Below are 19,135 nucleotides of genomic sequence, written 5' to 3'. Positions count from 1 at the left end.
AATAAATGGGCTTCTGCACATACTATTTGGTCCAGATCTCTTTGGCTATATAACTTTAAACAATTTAGCAATATTCTGAACACCAACTCAAGTCTGACCCTCCCACAGCCCAGCACTGCCTTCTTGCAAACCTAGCTTGAATCCTCCCCAGTAAACTCAAGCATGAGGGGCGACTGAGACTCTCATAAGTTTATGTACTTTGCTGCAGCAGTTACCACCAGGAGCTTTCCTGGCATCTTCTGATCTCACTGTTTACCTAGATCCATTGCACTGTGAAATTGATTGTGAATCCAATATTTGTAATTCTTCCTTAGCTTTCTCCTTTTTGTAGAAATTATTTCTTCCCGATTTTGATTCCCAATAGAAAGGAAGTTTTGGCTGAAGTGTATTTCTGAATTAATCTTAAGAAAATAAAATGCCAGTAAGCAGGTTAGCTCATTTTCTTCCACTTCAGAAAGTCAGATTTTAGCTCAAGAGTCCCTGAGTTTAATTCTGTATTATGTAAAGCTCAATCATAACAAACAAGTTTTACTAAGGTTAGTAGGAAGGGAAATCCTTACTGACAAGGAGACCTTTGTCATTTAATACTATGTTCAAAGTAAAGTAGAGAATTAAGAAAGATAAAGACCTGTTTGATAAGCTGTTTATCAACCAAGAATGTATCTGTTCTTGGGATTGTTAAGGTGTGGTTGAAGTTTAAATGATTTACTCACGGAAAGCGGTTTTTCAAATACATAGGGTAATCTTTACCCTATGTATCTTTACCCTATGTATCTTTACACGGTGTATCTTCAATCTTTCAGTCAAGAGAGGACAAGAGTAATTTCCAGAAATCTTTCTTTTCTTTTCCTCTAGCATATCAGAAAGTGGGTGACAATGTGGTCAGACACCTTGTACAACTACTTAAAGATAATAATAACAAAAAGGAAAAAAGAATATCAGATAATTTAGGGCTGAATTACTAGAAAGTGTGAGCATATTACATATGTAGATAGAAAGTATGTTACATTTTTGCTCATTGTCATTTTATGATTCAACTTTGTTCAGAAATAGTAGATTTTGATGAGGAAAATGAGGAATATTCAATAGTAAAATCACTACTTACTATCAACTAGATATGATAACATGAGTCATGAACTTACATTATCTTAATAATGATGAATAAGCTTGCAGTCCATTGGAAAATCAGCCATGAGATCTTGACACTAGAAGAGTGTTTGGAATTGGATAAAATGTGACTTGATTCAAGTAACACTTATAGACTGACTTTAATGTTAATCAAATGTAGGAGATGAGGGAAATAGAGGGACCTAGTATTTACTGAGTGTCTAGTTGAATTTCTGTGGCTTGGGGTTGGTATTTATTGGAATTCAAAGTGAGATGAACAGGTTTGGGAGGAGGGAAATTGGAACATTAGTTTTGATAGATTGCATACAGATGGTCATCAGAAATTCAGATAAATCTAGAATTTATTTGTAAGGAACCTGAAACTTTATGAAGTTAATAAGTTGTTCAACCCAAAATGTGGACATAAGAGGTTTTTTTCTTTGTTGCTGTTGTTTTTAATGTATTATCTGTCTTCCCCCAATGGTATAACCCCTGTTGTCACTGCATTTGATTCTGGTGCCCTGCATCTTGTATAACATTTTTCTAATTTGGGGAGGGGAAGGGAAATAACAAAATGCTGAAACAAGGATACAGGTTGACCCATTGTAACAATGAGATGTACAAGACACTATGTGGAAAATGAACTTTACAACTTCAGGGTGGGGGAGAGAGAGGAGTTGGGGAGGAGGGGAGCAAAGGGACAGTAGGGTAAAAGCAAAGGGGGTAACAATGCTTGACAGGAAATGTGCTCATTACCTCATTCATGAAACTGTAACCCCTCTGTATATTATCTTTACAATAAAAATATTTTTATTTATTTATTTTTGGGGGGTCCAGTAATGGGGCCTGAACTCTGGGCCTGGGCGCTGTCCCTCAGCTCTACCACTTGAGCCACAGCGCCACTTCCGGCTTTTTTCTTTTTGCTTATGTGGTGCTGAGGAATCCAACCCAGGGCCTCATGCATGCAAGGCAAGCGCTCTACCACTGAGCCCCCTTCCCAGCCCTATTTTTATTTTTTTTTAAATGGACAAAGCGTAACCAATGCAACAGCGCTACTCACAAGGCACTATTTTGGAAATGATCTGTAATTTTTTGCGGGGGAGGGAAGAGGATAGGGGAAGGAAAGAGGAAGAAAAAATGACAGAGGGGTAACAAATTTGACAAGAAATGTATGCACTACCTTATTTATATAACTGTAACCCCTTCTGAACATCACCTTGGCAATAAAATTAAAATAAAAAAATAAGTTATTTAAAGTCATACAGTCAGGCTTTAAGACAAGGCAAACTGGTTTCAAAATGCCTGCTCTTAACCAGTTCACCGTTTCTCAAATCGTCAGACAGATTCTTCTTTGAAGATGACCTTTCTTCGATATCCCTTTATGTCTACCTCTCCTGCCGCCCTGGTTGACTCCTATATGGGAAGGGACACAAGTGCACTTGTGTTACTGCACTACATCCAGCCCAAATGTCTCTTTTTGTACTTCTTATCCTATTGAACAATGTCAGGATGTGGTTGGGTTTTTTTTCCCCCTAGTACTAGGGTTCTCTATTTATACTTACTGCTGGGAAGACAGGTTCATGCTACCACATACAGCTATTGGTTGAAAAAGAGTCTTTGTAAACTGTTTGCCCATGATGTTCTAGAAGTACACAATCTTCTCAATCTCTGCCTCCCAAGTAGGTAGGATTACAAGCATGAACCACCTGCACTGGACAGGATGTGGTATCTTTTTCATCTAGTCCACTAACAACTTGATTCTGGGCAAGGGTTATGTAAATTTTAGTTTACTGTTTCTAAAAAGGAAGGAATTAGAGTAATTCAGTTATTTATCAGTGGGGATTTGGTAGTAACAGTGAAAGCAGCTTATAAAAAAGAGTAATAGTGCATAGGGGATGTTGCAAGAATGCAAGGCTTGATTGTCATTAAAACACCAGTCACTGGAAAAAAGGAAACGTGATTATTTCAAAAGATGCAGAAATATCATCTGGTAAATCCAATATGTATTGATGATGAAAATCTCCTACACATTAGAAGGAAACTTTCTTAACATGTGCAAAGGCATCTACTAAAACTATAGCTAAATCACATATAATGTTGAAAAGTACTTTTTCCTTAAGAGTGGAACATAGCTTAATATTCGCATCACTCCCCCATGACAGCATACTAGAGGTTTCAGCCAGTGCAATAAGGCAAGGAAAAGAAATAGCATATATATGGATTGGAAAAGAAGTAATAACATTATCATTATTTGCAGAAACTATCTATGGTTTTCTGTAAATGTAGTTGTCTCTCTCTCATATAGACTTATATATAATATATACTATGTATATATAACTCATAAATTAGTTTAATGAAGTCACTGTCTTTATGGTAGATACATAAAAATAAATCATTGTTTAATGCCAGTCTGGAAGCTTGAACTCAGGTCCTGGGTACTATCCCTGAGCTTTTATGCTCAAGGCCAGTGCTTACCACTATTTCTGGCTTTTTTTGCTGATTAATTGAAGATGAGCATCTCACTGACTTTCCTGCTTGAGGCTGGCTGTGAACTGTGATCCTGAAATTTCAGACTCTTGAGTAGCTAGGATTACAAGCATGAGCCACTGGAATCTGACAAAAATCAATGCATGCTATTCATACAAATTATTAATCACAATTGAAGCCAAACATTTGAAAATTTACTATTTGAAAATTGTTCCAATGATATGTTACTTTATATAAATATATTGGAATATTTCTAGAACCTGCATACTGAGCCCCTAATGAAAAAACTCAGAGCACCAAGTAGAAAAATATATTGTATTATGTACTGAAAAACTAAAAGTTAAGACAAAAATTCTCCCCAAATTGATCTACGCTTGTTAATGATTTTAATAAAAATCCAAACAGAATTCTCTTTAGTTATGGACAATATAATTCCAAAATCTATATGGAAAGTCAAAGGAACTACAATAGACAAAATAATTTTGAAAAAGAAACACAAAGATAGAAAACTCTCACTGAATAATTTTAAGATGGACTATAAAATTATGGTGATCAAGACAAGGTGGTTCCCCAGAGGGAAAAACATACAGATCAATGAGCAATATAGAGTTCAATGGTAGACCATTCAAATATATCCAATTAATTTTTTGACAATAGTGCAAAGAAAATTCAGTTGAGGAGGCTCAGGGTTTCAACAAATGTGACAAACAATATATAAGAAAAATCATATCTGTGTATACTTTATGCTACCTACAAAACACATGGAATGGTATGTAGATCTAAAGGTCAAGTATAATACTATAAAAGTTCTAGAAGAGAAAATCTTTCTGATGTTTGGTTGTGGGACTTCTTAGATATGACATTAAAAGTACAATATTGTTGCTTTATGAAAGACATTCAGAAAATGAAGGGAAAGCTACCAACTGGAGGAAAAAATATGCAAATCACATATTTAATAAAGCAATTATATACAGAATATATAAAGAACTTTCAAAATTCAAGTAATAAACAAGTGCCAAAGAAATGGGCAACATATTTGAACACTTCACCAGAGAAGATACATGGACAGTAAATAAGCACCAGGAAATACTTCAACATCCTGCAATCATGAGGGAAAAGCAAATTAAAAGCATAGCGACTAAACCTTTTTTTTTTTTTTTTTTTTTGTCAGTACTGGGGTTTGAACTCAAGCCCTGGGCACTGTCCCTGAGCTTCTTTTTGCTCTACCACATAAGCCACACATCATTCCTGCTTTTTCTGTTTATGTGGTACTGAGGAATGGAACCCAGGGCTTCATGCATGCAAGGCAAGCACTCTACCACTAAATCACATTTCCACCCCCAGACTAAATCTTTACATGTCTTTAAAAATATTCAGTAAAAAAACAAAGACTGACAAGATTATGTATTGATAAAGAACTCTCATTAATTACTGGTAATAATACAAAATGGTATAGCCACTCTAGAAAACTTTCAAGTTTAAACAAGTACTTGTTTTAAATAGTCTATATTAAAATAATCATAACAGTATCAATAAAAATTATAACCCAGACATTCTATCTTGGGCAAATAAACATTCAATAATAACAAAAATGGGCTGAAGTAGCCCTGTTCCCACTAGCCACTCAGAAGGCAGAGATCTGAGGATCATGGTTTGAAGCTAGCCTGGGCAAGAAAGTCTGTGAGACTCTTATTTCCAATAAACTACTCAGAAAAGGCCAGAAGTGGCACTGTGGCTCATGTGGTAGAGTGCTAGCCTTGAGCACAAAGAGGCTCAGGGACAGTGCCCAGGTCCTGAGTTCAAGGACTGGCAATAAATAAATAAACAAATAAATAAAGGGATGAAGTATTGATACTCTCAAAGTCAGTGCATTATGATCATCCATGTCCAATAAAAGACTGAAGGTCAGGATTGGAGGCTTGGTTCAGTTAGCAAAGTGCCAGGCAATAAGAGGGTGAGGTACCAAGTTCGAGTCCTGGTCTTAGACCAAAAAAAGAAAAAAAAAACGGAAAGCCAAAAGTGTTACAGAAGGTGTGGTTCTGTTTATATGACATTCTGGAAGAAACACTGGGAAGAAATAACATCAGTAGTGACTAGACTTTAAGGGTGAGATTGAAGGAGGATTTGAGAGCAAGGATTCAGTATGGACACATTTTTGGGAGAGTGGGAATTGTCTTGTATTCTGATGAGTGTTTATGTGATTACAGAATTATAAACCAAAAGTGATGTTATCATCTGTAAAGTTAAAATTGATTTTAAAGATGATAGATCACAAAATCAAAGTGATTTTTAAAGTGCTTAAAATAGCTGGGTACCTGTGGCTCATACTTTTAATGCTACCCCATCAGGAGACTGAGGTCTGAGGATGGAAGTTTGAAGTGAGCCTGGGCAGGAAAGTCTGTGAGACTCTTACCTCCTGGCCAGGAAAAAGCCAGAAGTGGAGGTGTGGCTCAAGTAGCAGAGCATCGGCCTTGAGCAAAGAAACCAAGGGATAATATCCAGGCCCTCAGTTCAAGCTCTAATACACACACACACACACACACACACACACACACACACACACACACACACACACACGGATGAACATATTCTCTTTGTAAAAATGATGAAAATACAGAGGTATAAATGACAAATTTCCAAAAAGCAGTGGGTGCAATGTTGCAGAGAATGGTTCTGTTCCCTGAACCTCATTCAGGGTTGTAAGCAGTCCACCATTCGCTATGGCCTTGAGGGGAACATTGCTTCTAGCGGCCACTAGAGGTAGCACAGAGACGCCAATGTCCTCAAATCCAGCCAAGAACACAAAGAGCAAAACTCCTTACAACCTCCTCTCAGGCCTTTGGAATTTTTTCGGAGGTCACGCTTTGTAATTCTAGGTCACTTTCTTTGTTTAACTCACTCATGCTGTGGGTGGCAGATGGAGTGGGGCGATGTGACCGCTGAAGCATTCCAAGTGGGTGCTTGTAGCAGCAATGGATGCCCCCCTGAGCTTAGGAGCTCCTCCAAGGGCAATAGTGTGGATCCCCACCACTCTTTGGGGTGACTGGTGGAATGTGGAGGGTGCATCCTGGGTGGGCTGTAGCCTCTGCTCAGCTTCTAACAGGCTTACTGGTGTCTGCCTATGGGATAGGCCAGAAAAAATGGAAGGGCAAGAGAAAACGAGCTTGCTTAGCGTGGCAGAACGCCTGCGTGGACTGAGAAAGGTTAAGGGAGAGCAAGGAGAGACATTGAGGGACAGAGAAGGACACAGAAAAGGTCAACATATCTGAATAGATGCCAATCCTTCCTTCCTTCCTTCCTTGTTTGCTTCCTTCCTTGCTTTTTGCCTTCCTGCCTGTTACCCTGCTTTTCTTCTTCTTTCCCTCCTTTCTTCCCTTTCTCCCTCCCTTCCTCTCATTCCTTCCTTTCTTCCTTCTCTCCTATCTCCCGCAGTCTCCTCCCTTCCCTTCCCCTACTGATCTCAGCTTTCCAAGTAGCCAGGGTTATAGGCATGAGCCATCAGCACCCTGCTAAAAATTTAGTAAGACTGTTGAGAAGACCATGGGGAAGCAGAATTTTTGGTATGTTGCTTATGAAGGGAAAGCAGGTGTGATCTCACAGAGAAAATACTTATGAACATGATTTTTAAAATTGAAGTATTTGATCCACCATGACTCATTCTAGGATTTTATGTTAGAAAGGAATTTACAGAGCACAGGAATCTACATGTAAATGATGCTATAAGCATTGTCTTGAGGGGCAGATCATTGGGAATATAGCAAATGTGTTGTAGCAGAAGTAGTCCATGGGTTGGAATACTAGGAAATCTTCCCAAAGATCTCCAGGCTCAAAGGTTTTCCCTTCATTGTCCTTCTCAAACAACCCTCATCTTGCAATCCTGCAGCCTGCTCTCTCTATGCCCTCGATGTCTACAGCAGCTTTCAGCATATCAGGGATGGGTTGAGGAATGGACTCTTGGATATTCACTGGTAATGAGTGATTATGCACATGTCCACCTTTACCTGGAAGCTGTCTCTGCCAGGTTGATAAAAACACAACACAGCAGTAGGGCCACTCACTGCTACATAGACCCCCAAACTAGGTGGGACATAGTATAGCTTTCCTGAACTTGGCATTGAAGAGCCTGTTAGAGCTTGGGTCTGTCAGGTATACACACTCATACAGTCATACACAGTCACTCACTGTAAAGCCTGGACGGTTAGAAATGGATTTAATAGGGAAAACAGGGAAAGCTTCACTACAATTTGACATCTCCCATTTTTTTGTCAGTCGTGGGGCTTGAACTCTGGGCGTAGGCTCTGTCCCTTAGCTCTTCAGCTCAAGGCTAGCACTCTACCACTTGAGCCACAGTGCCACTTCTGGTTTTCTGGTGGTTTGTTGGAGATAAGAGTCTCATGGACTTTCCTGCTTGGGCTAGCTTTGAACCATGCTCCTCAGATCTCAGCCTTCTGAGTAGATAGGATTACAGGCGTGGGCCACTGATATCCAGCTGCCCCTATTTTTACATATTTGTGTTTCCATATTCCAAGTCCATCTCGCTTGCAGTAAGATCAGAGAAGAATGAATAAGCAAAGGATATAAGTTCCAAAGATTTTTTTTTTTTATCATTTCCTAGTGGTAAAACTGAGTGATCATTTAATTTACTAGGAGTCCATTTCTCACTGACAACAGAGACAGAATACTTGGCAAATCAGTTCATTTTTACTGCTTAACAAATCACACCAAGATTGAATGACTTAAAACACTACAAATTAATTCTGTGCATAATTTTTCAGGTCACCAATTCAAAGTGAGCTCAGCTGGATTGTTCTGGTCTTATCAAGGCCATTTCATCATCCTTGGTTGATGTTCGTGTGGACCAATGGCCGGCTGGTCTCATGGCCTCATTTATGCCCATTTTGGTCTATATCTTCCAGGTGGCTAGACCAGTATTAGTCTCAGACTGTGAGTATGATCCTGGGAGAAAGTAAAGCTGTCAGTCAAGACACTTGACACCTAGATTTGCTTTACTTCATTGTATCCTAAAATTCCTATATTGTAGTCTTAACTGAATGGGCAGAACTGTATCCAGAGGTAGGTCTTATAAGGAGATAATAAATGTTCAATGAAGTTGTTAGAGTGGCTCCTAAGGTCAATAAAGTGGATGTCCTTTAAAAGGGGGGGAGAGACTTCACCAATCTCTCTTAGCTCACATGGAAGGACATAGGGAGCAGACAGCCATCTGAAAGTCAGAAAGAAGTTTTACTAGACTCAGCTCCAATGGCACTTTGGTCTTGACCTTGCAGCCTCTTGAACTGTGAGAAAATAAATGTCTATTATTTGTCACCCAGTCTGTGGTATTTTGTTAAAGCAGCTTGAGCAAACTTATTCACGCAGAGTTGGCCCAATATTCTACCACATTCTTTTGGCTTAACCTGACAAAAAGTTAGGAACTAGATGCTACATCTTGGTGGGAGGAGTTATAAAGTCATGTATGAAATCATTTTGGATCTAGGAATACTAATCTAGCATTTTAGCCAGATAGCTTTTGTATGGATCACATAAAATAATTTATTTGAAAATGTTCTCCAAATAGTTATGCCTCATGGAATGTTGACTGTGATCAGCATTCTGTCCTGTTTTGAAGCCGTAGTGACTATGTATTTCTTAATTAACAAACAAGGTGGGCTGTGTATGTAGTTGCTCCTCATCTGGCACATTTCTCCAGGGAGACCATGAAAATTGTCACCTAATGAATGAATGAACTACTATTCTTATAATTCATTAGAAAAGCAGTCATGGTTTGGATAACACTGAATTCCATTGTTAGAAAAGCCTGAAAATAAATATTTGAATGAGTAGCTTATTCTATGAGTATAAAAGCAGGAAGTGAGATGGTTGGATGAATAAAAGAAGGAAGGATGCAAATTAAGTTGGGTTTAGTGGACTTGTCATCCATGTTGCCCACTTCCCTAAGAGACCAAGGGAGAGAGTGGACTGTTGATGTTGGAGAAGTAGCTTGCCTAGGTGGGTTGATCTGCAGCTATAGCATTAACTTGATTCCAAGGAATGAGCTTTCTGAAAACATGCCTGGGTTCAGCAGTCCTCCTTCATGGCTGCTTGAAATGTGACCTGTAAGTCAAAATATTCTGAATGTTTCTTGAATGATCCAAGACCTGTCACCAAACTAGTATTCTTCTTATGTTCTATTGCACAAGGCACATTTTCTTTCTGAATCTGAGGACATGCAGTGAAATTGAGGTAGGCTAGCAGCAGATACAAATTTTCTCCTCATAGTATATGTGCTTAGAGATGTTTCCTATTGTGTCTTCATGCATAAGGTTCAAAGTGTTTAGTGATCAGTGCTTTAGTCTCAGAGCATGAATGTTTAGTAACTTTTGTGGGCAGGACATCATAGTGACTTCTCCATTAATTAATGAATCAGGGCTATGCTTTATTCACTACTTCTAAAGGAGGGGTAGAGTATTCACTTGAGTACTCTGTCTTAAGCCAAGGGGAATGGCCTTCTCATTTACATATCCATTTATTCTTTAGTGTTACTTTTACTTCCTATAGTTTACGCTATAAGTAACAGCCTTTTATATTAAAAAAAAAAACAACCCTGTGTGTTTTATGTCTCCTGGTTGGACTCTAGGTGATTCAAAATTTGGTGAAAGTTTTCTACATGGAAGACACAGCCAGATTTCCAAGAGAGAGAAAAAAAGTTTATGGCCCTATTAAGAGCTATGTACTTCTGTGGTAATAACTGAAGGTTTAATTTCTTTGTATATTAACTAGGAATTCATGAAATTACATGAAGAATTTCCTTGAGCTCCACAACTAAAAAGGTAAGGATCATATCTATATTATATGGTGGTAGATAATGCAATCTTGGAGGCACATAAATATATTCCAACAAATCCATAAGTAACTGGAACCTGTACATCACCTTTATAATAAAATTTAAATTAAAAAAGAAACAAAACTATCTGTAATGCTAGGAGGAAGAAGGCCCATGTTAGTTAAAGGATATATTAGTCAACTTTATGTTACCGAGGCGTAATACTTAAGATAACCAATTTATAAGGGGGGAAAGTTTGATTCAGCTTATAAATGCAGAGGTCATTTCATTTGTCCCTGAAGCTTTTGGGCCAAAAGTGAGATAGGATCAACATGAGCACCCAATTACAAGAATGAGTTCTTCAGTTAGTACAACTCGCTTTTAGTAGGGCCATGATCTTTTTTCTTTCTTATAGTTATCTCATACTGTTGCTTTTGGCCAATACTGAGGTAGAATGTCATGATTCCCATGCTCAGCATGGCTGAGGAGTCTTCTTACTTTATGGCAACAGAGAAGCAAAAGAGAGAAGCAGAAAGGGGGTGAGTTTCCTCCCCGTCTTCCACCAAGCTCCAGTGCCTAAAAGATTCCATCATGTCCTAGTACTTGCACAGGATGGACGTCAAGCTTTCAACACATGAGCTACCGAGGAACCTTCAATACACAGACTACCGTAAATGGAAAGCAACTCGAGTCTTAAGACGGATTGAGGATCGGACAAGCAGGGGTGGGAAACATTATGCTACACAGTGGTGACAGGATGTCAAGATACAACCATACTCTAGGAATTATTAGTCTAATGGAATAGAGGGGACCATGCGTGGCAGCTCCTGTGAAGGGTGTGTCCATATTCCACAAGGTTTCAGATGGAAGATGGACAACAGTTAGAAATGATTGTATCCAGGTCCTTGTGTAGAGCATCAACAGTAATGAAAAAAACCAAGTTAAAGCAAGAATAGAGACAGATGAGTTTTGGACCCTGGTGAGCTAGTTATGAAGCACAAATGAAATAATAGATTTGAGCATGTTCCAAGTGTGTGTGTGGTATTGGGAATGGAACTCGTGGGATAGAACCTAAGTTCTCACGCATGCCACTCCTTCCCCTCTAAAGTACACTTTTTCAATGTCTATATACTATAGTAAGAAATCTTTTTGGCAAATGGGTTCTTAACAATTTGATTCTTACCCAGGCTCCATCCTCCTTAATACTGGCAGCATTCGATCCTCATGCATACTTTGGCATCGCTCCTATCTTCCCACCTATCAATCAGTGCCAGATAGCAGCTGCCTTCCGTCTTAAACTAAATAATAAGCATTGTATGAGTTAACTTTTACAAGCAGTTGCTTAAAATAGCAGCATAGTAAACGAGGGTTTTAAGGCTGGGATATAAACTTTACCCTTCATTTTATAGTGGAATAAACAAACACCCAGTCTTTGCCTCAGGTTTCTTGAAGAGTAAATGTGAGAGACCTAGAACAAGTATCTAGAACAGGACCCGAAAAGGTATCTGCAGGGGCTTTCTGCTGCACTCCTTGTAGGGTTTGGACTAACATAAAGATTATTGACCTCCAACTGGAAAGGAATTTAAAATTCAGAACGTGTGTAACTCATGGGAAAGGCACAGGAAGGCCCAATGGTTGTCTCTCCTGTTCTGTCCTCAACCAGCCAGTCAATTCACTCAGGCTTCTTCAACATGAACTTTTCTAGTTTTGGGGCCAGAAATAGTTGTGTCTTACACCTCAGGGATAAAGACACTCCATTCTCAGATCACCTTATTGTTGTGGTCAATAACTTTGACATGATATTATGAGTATCTCATTTGGCCTGAGTTGGCCAAATCCTATTTCTTCAGAATAATATTCTCTTAAGATGTTTACCTTATGTTGCAAATCTGCAGGGATCACATCTAACAAAGTGGTTGGCAAAAGATTCACTTTTGTGTCGAGGCTTTGGAAAGTCTCCTAGCTCCGTGGTAGTACTACTTCTTCCACATCCTGGATCTCAAGGAAATGCACGGTTCAGGGGAAAGGTGCACATAGGGCCAGAGAAGGCAGGGACTAAATGATAACAATGCTATAACAAGACAGGGAGCTCTTTAGTGACCAAGTTCATTCTAGGTTCTTAGAGGTGTTTTTTTCTTTTTTTTTCTAGAATGCAGTACTTGTAGATTTACATCAACATCTATAAAATACCTCCTCTTCCATCAAAGTGAACTTGAATGTACCCTAGGAAAAGGTCTCCTAAATTTTTATATAGTTATAATAAGGGCCACAAGGGCCAGACATAGTAGTTCCTGCCCTAGAACCCCAGCTTAGAGAGTATAAGTAGATGGGTTGTGATTTAAGGTCAGACTGGGCCAAACCTGCTGGGGGCAAACCTGCTCCCAACAGGTTTGGCTCACCCTCTAGGAATAAAATAGATGTCAAAGAGTAAGTTTCCCCTATTATAGCTATCAAGCTAGCTTTTAGCATGAGGGTTTCCAGAGATAGATACTTCTCAGCTTGGAAAAGTAATATTCTTTTCTCTTTTTGACATAAACAGTCTCTGTGGCCACTGGATATTAGTTTCCATTTGCATATTCCGTTCTGGTTTTCCTTTTTATTTAAAATTCTTCCTGTTCAGTTTTTTTTTTAAGCCATGTATTGATTTCAACTTACCAAATATTTTTCCATGCACTTCAGGAAAATAATTACTTTTGTTTAAGCTTTTCCCAAGACTCCTGCTTATAATTAAGGTTATATCTGTCTTCAAGGAGCTACGCATTTGAACTGTACATTAAAAAACTATCCATTAAAAAAACAACAGTCTGTGCTATTGAAATGCAACTCTAAGTAGTGGAGTGAACCACAGGACGAACACAATGGATCATTCAGGTGACCTGTAATATGAGTCATCAACTTTGCAAGAAGAGTCACTGAGGCAAAAACTACCTTGTGTCTATAATTATCATGGTTACAAGATTATTTAGCAAACAAACCACTAGATGTTTTTTTTTGGTCTCTCCTTTCATATCACTTGGAATCTAGAATTAAAATTTCTTTAAGGGTTTCCAAATCTATGAATGAAATTTCACTTGCAAGGAGATTTAAAGAAAAAACTTTTGTAATCTAATGCATTCTAAATTTAATTCAGCAAATTTCCTTTAGTGCTGTGCTGTGTGTGTGCACACCTGTGCTGATCCTGGACCTTGAACTCAGGGCATAAGCACTGTCCTTGTAGTTCTTTTTGCTCAAGGATAGTACTCTACTACTTAAGCCACAGCTCCACCTCTGGCTTTTAGGTGGTTAACCATAGTTAAGACTCTCACAAACTTTCTTGCCTGGAGTTGGCTTTGAACCATGACCCCAAATCTCAGCCTCCTCTGTAGCTAGTCACCAGCACCAAGAAGAGTTTCCTTTTATTTACTACAAATTATCTCAAGGTTTAAGAAGCTTTAAAAATCTGTATTATGAAAATGTAATTAAATGTAAAGCACATAAAGCAGAGCAAGATACTTTGCCAAATTAGGTTATCTTACTCATGATCTTATTATTCCACCAATTTTGCTTGGTTTCTGATTTCACTGAGTTGGGATTAAATCAGTGTATTCTTCCCACTGCATAATTCAGGAGTGCTTGAAAATGATGTAATTACAAACCTCAAAGGCAGATTGTGAATTACACTCACTGTCATAACTACTATGAGCATGGTTTTCTTTGCTAGCAGCAAAGTAAAGCTGTCATGTTAATAAATTCCTCCACTTGGAATCTGCTATTGGATATCTGCAGCAATTGTGTACTTGGATGGGATCCAAAACTAGACATAAAAGCTGGGAAAATGCCAATTCTTTGCGAACTTTAAGGGATCTAAAGAATTTTTAAAATCTGAAACAAGGAAATGGAGACAAAAGTTTCTAAACATGTACACCTCTCATCAATTAGTTACATGAGAGAGGGAGAGAACATTTTGGACGGTTACTTCCTTCTAGCTTTGCTTTTTTTCTACAAAGTGAAAAAAAAAAAATCTCATGCAAGCTTTCCAGAACCTTTCTTGCCAACCTTTGCAATATTCACTCCCAAGCCTACATTCCTCTCCCTTATCATGAACTTTTGGTCTACTCCAAGTTCTCAACTGCTTCTTCTTCATCTGAATCTAGGCCCGTTTAAAATTTATGTTAATGGTGGAGAATGATGAAAGGATAATCAAAATGCATTGTGCTTATAAATTAAAGGTTAAATTGAAACCCCTTTGTGTAACTGTTGAAAGGTAATAGAAAAAATAAAAATAAAATTAATGTCAGTCTTCCTCATGCAGCAAACCCACTGCAGGATATTTCTTCACATTCTTCTGGGATTTAAACACACAACAAAAGTCTTTCATACTTATAAAAAGAATGCCATAAAACAGCAATAATTTTAAAAACTGCCCTATAATTTCTCTTTTAATGTAAAGATGTTCATACTCTCTATGTAAATAATTTCCTTTAGAGTAAGATTTTTGGTATGTGGGAATCTACTAACTCTATTAGTCTATTACCTAATCTTGAATCATTAATTTTCTTTTAGCCTTCCTCATCAAATTGCTTTGTGGGATTTTCTTTATACTGACATGTTTTACTATTTTAAAAATAGCTAAGAGAAACAAAAATCAGCCACCCTATCTATTGAGTCTAAGTTCTTGCTAAACAGATATGTGTTTTTATCACTGTAATTTTTCTGCTATGGATTTCTACATGCTTATAAATGAATTGAATTGTGGTGGGAAAGATCTCAGGGCCTCTTCACGACTACAATAACTCTCTTGTAATTTACTGAAAGCAAGTGGTGTTCATTTACTCTTTTTCTTCAAGTTCGTAATAAAAGCAAACAGGTAGATTTTTGTTAAGAACCTTCAGTTTTGATAGATCTAAAGGCTGTGGAATGAGATAAATGCAGGCTTTAGATGGAAAGGAATAAGCTTTTGAAGCAAAAAGGTGGGGAAAAAGTGGCATCACACAAACTGAATGAATTTGATCCACTAGTTTAAACATTTTTGGACAATTGTTAAGTAAGGCCAATCAGTGGATACTGAAAGGAATGTAATCTTGGTTTATTAAATACCTTACTCTATGAAAGTGCACTGAAGTCAAAGGAGAATTTAGAAATAATGACTTGGTACCTCCCTTCCTTGAATTTGGTTAGTAAATTGGAACATCTGGCTAGCTGGTTCCAGTCTGGGCGTTTCTGGTTTCTAGAAATGTTCTCTTCCAATGTCGTATGGCAAATGATTAACTCTGTCACCTCGGACTTTGCATGCCTGCCTTTAAGTATGATGAGCTTCAATCTTGGAATGGAAAAAATACAAAGTCACCTTAAGTCTTACAGCGCAACAATTTTAATAGTCCACACTAAACCAGGCAGATTCGTTTTGCAATTCCACTTTGGAAACAATCCTGCCTTACTTCAAGAAGTTTCTAACTTAGGAATGGTTCTTCTCCCCTCTTCCTTCACTTGAAAGCATAAATTCTGGGTCAGACCCTAACCTGCATTTCTTGGTCACAAAACAGCACTATGATTTGTTCTCCAGAGTACACATTAGGAACTCATCTTCCTCCTACAAGAGACTTCAGAGTTGAAGTTCAGGTACTTACTGTCTCTGAGAGAAGAACCCATATACCCATCTCACTCTCAAAGTGACCAGAGTGAGGGTCAGGTCTCAAACTGCCTTTTAGAAGAAAAAAAAACCAACATCATGCCAACTCCTCAACGAAGGTATCTTCTTTTGCCACAAATAAATACTTAGTGCACTTCTGAGTCTTGAACTATGCAAAGCTCAAGAGACACTTCAATTTCCAGAAAAATAAATCACGGGGAGGTCTTTGTGTGAAATACTCTGAATTTCGTGGTGTGAGAGAGACACCAAGTGCCGGGCAGGTAGAATTCTCGAGTTTAGAACTGATGTGAGGGCAAGGGTGGGGAGAGACACAGTCCTGGAGCTGGCTCAGGCTACGGCTTGCTCTCCTGCGGGTCCACTGCAAAGTCGGCCTCCTCAGGGGACCTGTCTCCCTCTGGAAGCAGAGTGGCACGCACTTTCCTCTTCTCCTTAAAGCGACCAGAACGAGAGATCTTCAAATTGCGGCGGCTGCTGCCTGATTTCTCCCCACACAACTTGTCTGCCTTGAGGGTCTCACCAGTACCCCCGAGAACATTGGGGTGCTGGTTCTCTTGGGAGCTGCTAGTCCAGTCTGGGCTGGGGGAAAGGGGATCTTCGAGATCTGGGTCCGTCTGGGACGGAGCTTGCGCCTCCATGGTGGTTTCCTTGCTTTTCTTCTTGCTGTTGGTTAGTGATTTCCACCAGGGGTTGGAGCCACCGCTGTCCGCCATCGCCCCCGCAGGCGCGGGGATCTAACTTGCCCTGGCCCCGCACTCAGTTTCCCTAAGGGTTCACTCCAGCCCTTGGCTTGCTTCTTTTTTTGGCAGGTTGCAGGGAGGGGGTCAAAACAGCGCCTTGTACTGGGCAAGAAAACAAGACTTGGTTACTGGATTGGTGGAAATCTCCCAATCTCAATCTCTCCCCATGTGTTGGGCCTGGCACCTGTTGGGACTAGTTTAAAGCACCCCAAGCTCTAAGGCTGAGCCACCGGCCCCAGAAGGCACTGTCTTGCTTCCGGAGGAGGAAAGAAATGTAGCCTTTATCCATCCTCCATCTTCAGGCCTCAGTCTTTGCTCGAGGGCAGGGGAGGTGCTGTGGTCAGTGTGCCAATGGTGCCCAGGGAACTGGATCCACCTACTTGGAGGGGGAAAAGGGCTTGTTCCATTCACTCTACAGATGGATGCCCGTGGTGACCGGCCCTGCCTAGCATGTTTGACCTGGGAAGAAGCTGCTCAGAAACAAATGTAATGGTGTCCAGGTGAACAGAGTTAGGCGACGGCCGAAACCCAAAACAAAACAAAAACTACCCACACATTTTCCTAAGGCTTCCTCCTATATACCCCAGTCGCAAGATTTCTTTCCACATGAGAGTTCAGAGAACTTAAATTCCCAGCAAGCAAGAGGGGCAGTTCTGCCTTGTGACTTTAGCAAGACTAAACTTCCCTTAAAACCAGCCATCCTACTCCTCCTTATATTCCCCAGAAGCCAAGCTCAGCCAAAAGCGGAGATAAGGCCCAGTGGAGAATGAACTCCTTCCCTCTTTCCTTAGCTCTGCATGAAAATATGCATCGAGTCTGTTTGTATCACACAACCCAACTCTTGATCATTTTAGTTACAAAGACTTCTTTTCCTTTGAGCAAATCCTATCCTCCAAAAAAGGATGGAGCACAACCAGGAGCTCCAAAACAATGTGCATATTCCTTCAACCTTTTAATAGCTCCTCAGGGGAGCCAAAGACTGCTGAATAGCACTTGCAGCTAACGTGCAGGACCGCTGTGAGATCCTCCCCGGGGTTCCTTCTAGGTTTCCTTCCCCCCTCCTTCCTCTGCCCCCCCCCCCTCTCTCCTTTTCCTTCTCTCCCCCCACCGGGGTTGTAAGTACCAGGGATGGAAATTTCGAAGGTGTCTGTGGTCAGAGGTTTTCCTACGGGAACCGCTTGGGAAAGGAAGTCCGGGCGCCTATGGGAGGTGGCGCCGCAGCCCCGGTGAGCCCCGAAACTCAAGCAGCAGCTCTTTCACCAGGTGACCTGGAGGACACTTTCTTGCTTGGATTTGCAAATAAGAAAAGCTCAAACGCCCCCCAAATTCTTTTCCACGCAAAAGGCCACCCGCATCCTGAGGCCCAAACGGGCACATTGGGGGTGCACACACCCCGCTTTCCTTTCTCTTTTGCAAACCCGGGGTGGGGGGGGGGGGAAAAGCACCTTCAAAGGGATTTAGCACCGGCGGCAGAGGCGGGCTTCCAAGGCCCGGCTTTGTCCTGCCGGGCACCGGGCACCGCATCAACTTTCCGTGCGCCACACGGGCGGGTGCGAATTGTGCAAAGCAGAGACCGCACAGACGCGAAAGATCGCGCCAGCGCCCGGAGCCCGGAGGCGGGCGCAGGAGACGCGGAGACGGCACCCGGAGTGACAGCCAGCCCCGCAGAGCCGCCGCAGCCCGCTCACCTGTTCGAGCTTCCTTAGCGGACCCCGGCCCCGCGCACGGCGGAGAGGCCCAGGGCGCACGCCGCGAGCTGCCCGACGCCTGGGCGCCGAGGCCCCTCGGCGGGGCGGTGGAGATCCTGGGGCGGGGGCCTCGGGCCGCTGCCTTCGAATCCAGGTGCCGCTGCCGGTCTTGCGTGGCGCCTTCAAACCGCGGCGCGCAGCGCGCAGCCCGGGCTCCGCGGCGCCGTCTGCGCAGGCAATCTTTCCGGGTTCGGAGCTTACATTCTCCGGCGCGTCCTTCTTCCCCCCTCCCCTCCCCGCTAGCGCAGCTCGGAAGCCGCCGGGAGGTGGGCCCTGGGCGGCTCACTCGGGCGCACCGAACCTTCCACTGCGTCCTTAGGAACGGGAAAAGACATCTGCCTACCTGCTGGTGGTTCGCCCAGTGATTGGAGGAACCAGAGCCCGGCGCGGCTGCCCTGGGAGGAGGGGGGAGTAGGGGAGGGGAGGAGGGGGAGGAGGGGAGGGAGGGCAGGGGGCGGAGGGGGGGGGGCCCTTCGGCGGCCTCCGCTGCCACAGGTGCAGGTAGGCACTTGGCGTTCCCGCCCTCCGGGGGATCAGATTGGATCAGGTCGCGACGTGGCGCCAGCCTCGAGGAATCTGATTGGAGGAAAGCTGCGCGGAGCCCCGC

The 19,135-nt window shown here is 41.4% G+C and overlaps 1 protein-coding gene across 3 annotated transcripts; it reads right to left on the bottom strand.

Moving 5' to 3' along the window:
- Window positions 1-15,746: 15,746 nt before the first annotated feature.
- Window positions 15,747-18,922, bottom strand: Prr15 (proline rich 15). Of its 3 annotated transcripts, none has more exons than XM_042685014.1 (2): window positions 18,469-18,922; window positions 15,747-16,882 (listed from the first exon to the last, which is right to left on the bottom strand). In XM_042685014.1, the coding sequence occupies exon 2, from the start codon at window positions 16,751-16,753 to the stop codon at window positions 16,376-16,378; it is 378 nt and encodes a 125-aa protein (XP_042540948.1). In that variant the 5' UTR covers window positions 16,754-16,882; window positions 18,469-18,922; the 3' UTR covers window positions 15,747-16,375. The 3 variants fall into 3 exon arrangements, with proteins under 3 accessions (XP_042540948.1, XP_042540951.1, XP_042540949.1); XM_042685017.1 differs by having other exon boundaries at window positions 18,872-18,886; XM_042685015.1 differs by lacking the exon at window positions 18,469-18,922 and adding an exon at window positions 17,904-17,921.
- Between the last annotated feature and the right edge of the window lie 213 nt (window positions 18,923-19,135).

The sequence above is a fragment of the Dipodomys spectabilis genome, unplaced genomic scaffold, assembly GCF_019054845.1.
Source record: "Dipodomys spectabilis isolate Male_0828 unplaced genomic scaffold, ASM1905484v1 ptg000092l, whole genome shotgun sequence".
In the NCBI taxonomy this organism is placed as follows: Eukaryota; Metazoa; Chordata; class Mammalia; order Rodentia; family Heteromyidae; genus Dipodomys; species Dipodomys spectabilis.
This window is presented reverse-complemented; position numbering and strand designations above follow the sequence as displayed.